Source organism: Glandiceps talaboti, chromosome 8 (genome assembly GCF_964340395.1).
Source record: "Glandiceps talaboti chromosome 8, keGlaTala1.1, whole genome shotgun sequence".
NCBI lineage: Eukaryota > Metazoa > Hemichordata > Enteropneusta > Spengelidae > Glandiceps > Glandiceps talaboti.
Genome location: NC_135556.1, coordinates 21,643,836 through 21,653,565, shown reverse-complemented (window position 1 = coordinate 21,653,565; position 9,730 = coordinate 21,643,836). Strand labels below are relative to the sequence as shown.

The 9,730-nt window shown below is 34.8% G+C and overlaps 1 protein-coding gene across 1 annotated transcript; it reads left to right on the top strand.

The window, feature by feature from the left end:
• Nucleotides 1-663: 663 nt before the first annotated feature.
• Nucleotides 664-8,213, top strand: LOC144439368 (glycine receptor subunit alphaZ1-like). Its single transcript, XM_078128652.1, has 9 exons — nt 664-701; nt 2,940-3,076; nt 3,297-3,364; nt 4,372-4,589; nt 4,941-5,023; nt 6,063-6,197; nt 6,530-6,759; nt 7,258-7,407; nt 7,866-8,213. The coding sequence occupies exons 1-9, from the start codon at nt 664-666 to the stop codon at nt 8,211-8,213; spliced, it is 1,407 nt and encodes a 468-aa protein (XP_077984778.1).
• Nucleotides 8,214-9,730: the final 1,517 nt, after the last annotated feature.

Below are 9,730 nucleotides of genomic sequence, written 5' to 3'. Positions count from 1 at the left end.
CTGCGACTCTACTTATGTGTCGAGACGACTCGTAATAAATCTGTTATCATTAAGATGAAACGTCAACAAAATGATCCACTGAAAAAAACTTTGCTTTGTAAGCTTCCAGTTGTGTGTAAGTGTTTCGGGATATATACTAAGCTTTTGTTATCATGTGTTTTAATCTGTGTACGGTCACATAGTCCTATTTATGTTAATACAGCGACTAAAGCAGAAATTAGGTCAAAATTATGATAACATCATAACAAAATCCATAATGCCTCATAATTTGAATTATCTAATCACGTCTCACCACACTCTGGGGTATTAGCACTGTGTCAAAAGCATGGAGGTGTAACAGATTTGTTAAAGGCCAAAGTTATCATCCGTATAGAGTTCTACATTTATATTCATTCAGTGGCACCTGAGTTGATAGCAATGCTACGTGTTGTGCAAGGCAACATATGTTCGTTAGCGAATGCACACAGCGTGAACTATGTAAATCCATCAGTATGTCAAACAGGACGTAGCAGTGATTCAATTCTGACAGAGAAAAAATCTCAGAAGGCACACTCGGTGGATATCACGTATAACCATAAAATATCCACGTTTTAGATGTGAAAAAAGAAAGAAAAGAGGAACGGAACCAATATATTTTATCAAGGTCGATTCTCTGACATTTAGATGAGGGACAGAAATCCTGTGATGTTGTCCGCCTTAAGGTAAGTACACCAATTCTTTTTACCCTTAAAAATCACCACACGTTCATAATACTTTTTGCATTACGTGTGCTAGATCCACGACAAACAATGCACACATGTCGCTGTTTTATATTACATCCGATTTCCCAGTGTGATGTATTCATAGTGATCCACTGCCTTGCATACAAAACAAGAAATGAATAACATACGCTCTGTTTTTCTAATTTATATATTTGTTAATCAGAACATCCTACATAAATATAATTATTATGACATGTTACTCAGTTTGGTATGTAAACAATTTCATTTAATAATCAACTCTGTTTTGAACCAACCCACTTAACACCACAACGTTCCTTCAGTTTATTCCTTTTTATGCGTCAATTTCATATTTCACTTATTAATCAAATTTTATTCGTAAACACTGACACCAACTGCACAGTTATTGAAATTATTTAGTGTGTGAAATTAAAGTACAATGACTGTTGGTCATAAGGAACGACAGTTTGCGACACTTTATATTGGAAACTACTGGTCCTTATACTTATGATCTGTATCTACAGCTACCCCCCACCCCCATTAAAGATCAAATTTAAGCGAGATACAGCATGTTGTCTTTTTTGCTGTAATAAATAAGAGGACACAATGAATAGTTTAATATTCACAATAATTTATCAATTCATCTATATCATCTCTTCTGTTATTAACAGTGTATTATATACAAATACATTATAAATAATAAAGAAGGATTCACAGAGATCACAATCATGTTGGTTCTTACGGAAATCTATCTGTTGGTCTTGGACCAACGTTAATTTCATATACTGAACGCAATCATAACAGACCTAATGTCAATGTTATTTGTTATAAACTTTATTCTTCGTATGAATTATTTGTTTATATTTTCCTATTAAACTGTCGTCTACTATGACTGATAGCGTTGTTTAGCAAAGTCGGTTTTAGAAAAAGGACAATGTTATGTCTATAAAATACTTTTTTTCATGATGCTATTTATACACTTACTTTTCTTTGTAAGAATGAAAGATGCCCCACTGTCTGACTCTATACGTATATCTGTGTTTGTCTCTCTATGTCTCTCTCTCTCACTCACTCACTCACTCACTCTCTCTATGTATTCTATCATCACAATAAAATCAATAGGCGGGTTAAAATGGATCTGATACGATGATCTTTTGCCATGAACTCGATTAGTATCACAATGTGCTACACTCTAACAATTTAAAAAACAACACATTATGCTAAAATAATATCACACTTTATAAATGAAATATGATTACCCATAACAGATTTATCATCATAACGTGATGTTGTTATGAAATATGGAGCATGACTGATAACAAAGATCATAAACATATGACCTTTTAGCGGCATGTACAGTAAGATTAAGTTACCATATGTAACAACATTTGAATATACTGATGTCACTGTATACTGTACACCATACTTTGCACCGAACAAGATCTTCTCCTTGATGAGATGAACATACTGATGTAATACTCCCACAATTTGGTCAGCAACTGTCGAAGGAACACGTTTTGAAATGCATATCCCTCTCAGTCATGTGTTTCCTTTTGGCACAGGGAATCTAGAAATGAAATTTGGCATGATGAGAGTTATAATTAGATGCGAATTGCGAATAAGAACCTATTTGATGATTTTTAAGTAACTTTAACTATATGTATAACATGTTTAGTGCATATAAGTAAACGCAATGATGATTTGGTGTTTGCTATTAATATAATAAAATTATATATATTCAGTTGCTTATGTTTCATTAAATCTATTTGCGTTGAAGTTTATTCGTCAAGATGTAAATGGTTGTGTTGTGTTGTGTTGTGTTGTGTTGTGTTGTGTTGTGCTGTGCTGTATTGTGTTGTGTTGTTTGTTGTGTTGTGTTGTGTTGTGTCGTGTTGTCGCATTGTATTGTAGCATATCAAGTTGTATCGTATTATATCTCAGTGTATCGTATTGCATAGCATTGCATTGTATCGCATTGCATTGTATTGCACTGTATTGTGTTAGACAGCATTTTATTTGATCATTGTCAATATCTAATTGTCTCAAAAAATATTATTTTTTCTTTTACATACATACACGAGCACAATATAAAAAGAGACCCAACATATATAAAAGTTGTATGTATGTCTCACGCAAATAGAAAAGATGGAAATCAGGTAAAGCTGTGAGAAGTGAAGGACCGATATCAAGTTGTGTCATTTCCTACCTTTCTGTTCACAGTTTGTTAATATTCTGTTGTGGTCAAATCTATGTCTCTGCTACATCCAATGTACATGAACTTGAACAAGAACGTATGCGAATAATGGATTTATTATTAACTAACGAAGAACTGAGTACCTTTCGGCCGAATCTCCATGGTGAGTACTAAGTAATATGATAATCATTTTATACCACGAATGCATAATGTTATATCTAAATCACTTATCGACTTTATGGATAAGACTTTACAGAACTATTTGCATTCTTGCAATTTATATTGTATTGTAACGTAGTTTGTTTCAAGCGAAGACAAATCAAACAAGTTAGTTTTTGGTGCTACTCGAGGAGTTATGATCTGACTCACTGGATATTTTACAGGAAATCCAGTTGACGTGGAATGTTTCCTGTTTCTGCAGAACTTAGGGGATATGAATCCAATGTCCATGGTAAGTCGTGTAATGATTATATTTCAAAACCTTCAAAAGATGTTACGATATTTGATACATATATGATTGCATTATTCATTCAACTACCAATGTGTTATAAACATAGTTGGCTATCATGGGATCATGTCCGGTCCATTTCCACAGTACTGTCTAGCACTAGCATCGTGTTCCTGGCATCGTGTTCATTCCCACCATGGCATGGTGACCATTCCAATCATGCCATGGTATCCATTCCCACATGGCCATTCCCACCATGGCATGGTGTCCATTCCAATCATGCCATGGTATCCATTCCCACATGGCCATTCCCACCATGCATGGTGTCCATTCCAATCATGCCATGGTATCCATTCCCACATGGCCATTCCCACCATGGCATGGTGTCGATTATAATCATGCCATGTTATCCATTCCCACATGGCCATTCCCACCATGCCATGGTATCCATTCCCACATGGCCATTCCCACCATGCATGATATCCATTCTAAAATGTCTATTCCCACCATGGCATAATATCCATTCCCACCATGGCATGGCATGGCATGGCTTGGCATGGTGTCCATTCCCGCAATGGCATCGTTTCCATTTCGACAATGAAATCATGTTCAATTTACAGCCATGCCACCATGCCCATTTCTACCATTGCATCATATCCATTCCCACCATGACATTTTGTCCATTACATTGGCATCGTGTCTATTCCCACCACGGAATCATGCCCACTTCCATTATGGCATAGTGTCTATTTTTTCCATGGCATCATGTCCATTCCATTAACATCGTGTACATTCCCACCATGGCATCATGCCATTATGCCAATTTCCGTTGGCATTGTGTCTATTTCAACAATGGCAAAATATTCACTTTCTGAACTGCACCGTATTAACCTTTACAATTGTATAGTGTCCATGCCCATATATAGCATTATATCCATTTCCACCATGACGTCACTTTCTCACATATTATTGCCACATGGCACCATGTTTATATTATTTACATAATACAGGATTACACAGTAAACATCGATTTCTACGTCAGCTGGGTGGATGAAAGATTACGACACAATGCAAGTGCACTGATTTTTCAGACCATAGAATCTATAAAGAAATTCTGGTTGCCTGATATATACTTTGTTAACGAAAAGGAAGGTGAACGACATTCAATTTTGTCAGAAAATATCGCACTTCTCTTACAACCCAACGGGAATATAACCTACTCCACAAGGTACACACACTTCATTCCATTTAAAATCCTCTCTTAATATTCAGAATACTATTTTCATCACATATCATTTGCTGTTTCTGTTTTGTTTTTAATGTTACAAACTGTTCAGATAGAAACTGTCATTTCATGAAATGCATGTATACATGTATCTCATAATTTAAAGATTTAATATTATATTTTCGATGGTGACCAAATCGTATATGTATGTATGTATGTATGTATGTATGTATGTATGTATGTATGTATGTATGTATGTATGTATGTATGTATGTATGCATGCATGCGTTATTTACATAATATTTGCAACGTTATTTTTTTAAAAACCCTATTTATTCTATTTGACTCTGGTAGGTTAACCTTGACATTAAGCTGCAATATGGACTTCAAAATCTTTCCACTCGATATACAATGGTGCCATCTAACTGTAAGAAGCTGTAAGTATATATAATTTGATTTCTAGATGAAACAGTTAATGAAAAAAATCCGAAGGCCAAACACTAAGATGATGTAAAAATATTGACTACAATAAAAGTTTTTAAAAAAACTTTTAAAAAAACCTTTCTTCAAACAACCAATGGATTACGGTCACGTTGAATGATTACAGTATGACATACCATTATTAATAAATCGTATATACCACTAATATATATATACACACCACTAAACGTATTTATCCCTTACTTGGTGACCAATGGCTGCTGCTGCATTTCCCATGTAGTACAATTAGTGGGAAGTTAGTTATTAAGATATTAGGTGAATATACATTTAAAGCTGCACTGGATGCAACTTGTATGTGTTTTGAAAATGTTTTGCTGAATAAAATAACTTACTTGTAATATTGTACACGGTGAAAAGTATATCATCACCTGTGGATAAACGCATTGTCGTGGCTGTATACACGATAAATCATATCAAACTGATTTTGGGGTCCGCGCCCAAAACTCAGCGCCTTTCAACGGCAATCACGATTTGAACATGTTTCTGTACAAATTATATTCAAGTTACACAAGTACAGTTTAACATGGTGACACATTGAAAGCCAAACTTTCGCTCAAGATTTAAACTTGCCACTACAATAATTAGAAATTACATATGTGAATTAGAGGTCTATTTTATCTATACGTAGTATACTAATATTAAAGTTGAAATCGCGATTCACTGGGGCACTGATGTTTTGGACGAAGACCCAAAAAGCAATTTGACTGGATAAATTCAATCGTGATATGTGTATTACTACACATATAACTTTACCCACAGGTGATTCAACTTACTGCGCAAGGTGTACACTATTACGAGTAAGTCTTAACAAAACAGTTCTTTATAAAAACCCAGTCAGTTGTAGGTAGTGCTGCCTTTAAATGAAAATCTGAAACATTCATATTCCTTGCTTTCTTTGGTTAATGGTTGTAATAGTTTAGTATATTTCTGTTATATACCACCATTTTAAATTTTGTTTTAAAAAATTCCTCACAGATGCATACAACTCAAACAACGTGGTTCTACATTGGAGAAACCATTCCTCGGTTATTTGGAATGATGAAATAACCCTACCACAGTACGCCCTGGAAGGTAGTGATGCATGGGTGCGATTTGATGATTTACCACTCGGTAAGTTCAATGTGACGTGAAACTATAGGTCAAACGATGTCATAACTCATTAATATTGAATGTCAGCTAATTTCATAATTGAAGTAATTGTACTTGTAGAGGGGATTTACTGACCTCAATGATACAAAATTGTCATCTTAATTTGCATAAATATCTTGCTCGCCAATCGTACACAAATGAACCAAATTATGTACTTGTCTGTGAACATACACGTATAATATAGGCATGTTTTAAATACATCTAGATGTTATCAACAAGTTATTCGTGCTCACATGGCAATTCTAATTTGAATATTGTATGTTCTCTGTCTTCTTTTTCATTCCTCACCGTAGGTAATTTTACAACTCTTATATCCGAGTTTAAGATGGAACGATCCCTGGGTTTCTTTATATTAACACTGTTCCTACCGTCTATTCTACTGGTCATGATATCGTGGATACCTTTCTGGTTACATGTTGATGCTACAGCTGCTAGGGCATCACTTGGTATAACCTCTGTCTTGACTCTTGTTACACAGAGTGGATCTCTCAGACATATAATACCACAGTTATCATATCCTACAGTAAGTACATAAGATGCAAGTTATTCCATAGGATGGACGACGGATAGACAAAGGGACATACATATATCTCGAGATATTAGAACATAGCCAGACAGATAGATTATGATGAGCACGTGTTTTAAGCTATAAGATACTCATACCACTATATCGAATATCATTCACAGATAATATGGACATATGTTATTTGCTGTGCGATGTAAATGTATGAACGTGTTGGTCGGTTGTCTGTTTAAATATTTTATTTTGTAGAACGTATAAACCATAATGGTTCGTTGCTAAGGTCATGCAGTTTCCTCAACAGAGGATATTAAGTTTTTAGACGTGTATATAAATAATGCAATATTTTGTATTATATTTCATAATCACTGACACTATTATTCATACTGGTGACATAGCAACATTATCGTCCATCAGGCTTTAGATATTTTAATGTAGATATATAATATATTGTTTGTTTCTTTGTTAACCATGGTTTTATTACTTTCTGTCATTATGTAGGCAATGGACGTATGGTTTACAACCTGTGTAATCTTTGTATTTGCTGCCTTGATAGAATTTTCCATGGTAAACTATTTCTACATTTCGAGTCTTAGATTTGGGAGGAAAGAGTTATCATTAACACAGAATATTAAGAACGAGAACGAAACTGTAAGTTGATATGATCACGTACACATAATCTCTCTCAGACAGACAGACAGACAGACAGACAGACAGACAGACAGACAGACAGACAGACAGACAGACAGACAGACAGACGGACGGACGGACGGACGGACGGACAGACAGACAGACAGACAGACAGACAGACAGACAGACAGACATACATACAGACAGACAGACAGACATACAGACAGACAGACAGACAGACAGACAGACAGGCCAAGTATATATGTATGAGTAAGTTGTTTTGGGGTATACACAGTACTGCTTCTGTGAATGAAAGTCGCTACATAGTCATTATTTTGTGCTGGGTCTCAGTAATGTTCAAAAAGTTTCTTGCCGAGTGTTTTGGTAACCATTTCCATGTATGCTTGAAATAGTGTTTATTGACAAGAGCAGTTTATCTTGAGAAAATATCCTTACAATAAATGTACTTTTATTTTTAGGAGATGGCGGCGGACGTTTGTCCTTCTATATATGGATCGATAAGTTTTTCCGAAGAAATAATAGGATATCACGATTCCAATTGTAATGGGAAATCTCAGTCGTACATTCTCAACCAACCTCAACAGCCTGCTGCAAAATCTATACAGAATACAAGGAGGGATGTGTATAAAAGAAGATGCCAACTGCTTATGAAATCAGCGGAACGAATCGATAAAATCTGCCGTGCTCTCTTTCCGATATTATTCGGTATTTTTGCTCTTTGCTTCTGGAACATATACCCTATGATTCGGGGTGACACTCATATTGATTTCTGGCTTCATACTCATACTGAAAGAAGGCATGTTTGAAGGCCTTATTACTATAAAGTTCTTCTCGGCAATGTTTTGAACAACGCTATCTATTGCCTTTCTAGCTCATGTTTTGTGACTTTGAGAATGGAGCTCCTTCCCCATGAATTCATATTTATTTATTTAAATAAATCTCTTTTATACTCAAAGGAATAATAAGTTAAAGGATATGATATACACAAGTTATGACACCTAATCGATCGTAAGATTACTTTGTTTTGCACAGATAATAGCCTTTTAGGCACGCTGATGTTAAAGTGAGGATTGGGTATTCATTTTGGATTTCTAATTTATAAAACAATTGTATCATGGCTTTCTACTTGAAAAATCAACCTGAAACAACATATGCCAAGTCCTTGTTTGTAACTCAATGAATTGCAAAATATTAATAAATGTGTAAAATGTTTGTCATTGTACGTACAATAGAACCTTTACACATTTATTTTTAGCTTTATTAGTGACAAAAACAGACTTGGTCTATGTTGTCTCACATTGATTTTTCAGATAGGAAGCCATGACAAAATATCCAAATCCAAAATAAATACCCAATCCTCATCCATATTGCCACTTATATATATATATATAATACTGAATTCAAAGTCATGCCTAACTTTTAATATATTGCCTAACATAAACGTTCATCTATACTACTACATAAAACAACAAAGAATATATTGTGACGAAATGTAAATAATCTTGAAAATTGTATTGCTGTTGACATGTTTTAGTCTAGATTCCACATTTTATTCATGCACTTTATGTAAATAGGAAAATTTTTTTTTTTTAAATTACAGCATACGTAATTTTTGTTTGCTTTGCGACCTATTAGATGTACGATAATAAAGCTCTTTTATAACAATACCTCACGGTTTAGTGACAGAAATTAAAAGTTATTCGTAAACATTTGAAAGAGACAGATTTTAACAACTCTTTTGAATGGTATGTATGGGTTATCGTTGACACGATGTACCACGTGTCTTTTTCCTATGTTACAAATGCAGAACGATGAAGAGCTCCCTCAACCTCTGAATAAAAAAAACAAATCAGCATTAATATATAACAAGTATAGATATAGACATGTAGATATTGGGTGTAATGTATACAGTTATAATTTTGAGGGAGTTATTAAGAAGCTTTGCATACTTTGTGACGCATCCAATTGGAATGTTTTGGTGTTAGCATCGAAATGTAAATAATTTTTGTATTATGCATGCATCGAATTGTATACAATGTAAACATAAACACGGAATGAGGTGATATTTAGATTGATATCCGTTCCGTCTATTTAATTTTTCTCGTCGTGCATGATTGTGCGCGCGGATGGGTGAGTGGGTGAGTAAGTGCGTGCATGTATGCATGCCTGCCTGCCTGCATGCATGCATACATGCCAATCTGATTAAAATCCGATGTCGATGTCGGCTAATCGTGCATTGCTATCTTACCATCGTTATTTAGCTTGAATTGACCTTCGTAGTACATGTTTACGTTTTTAGCCTGATCGCCATGTACTACGAAGG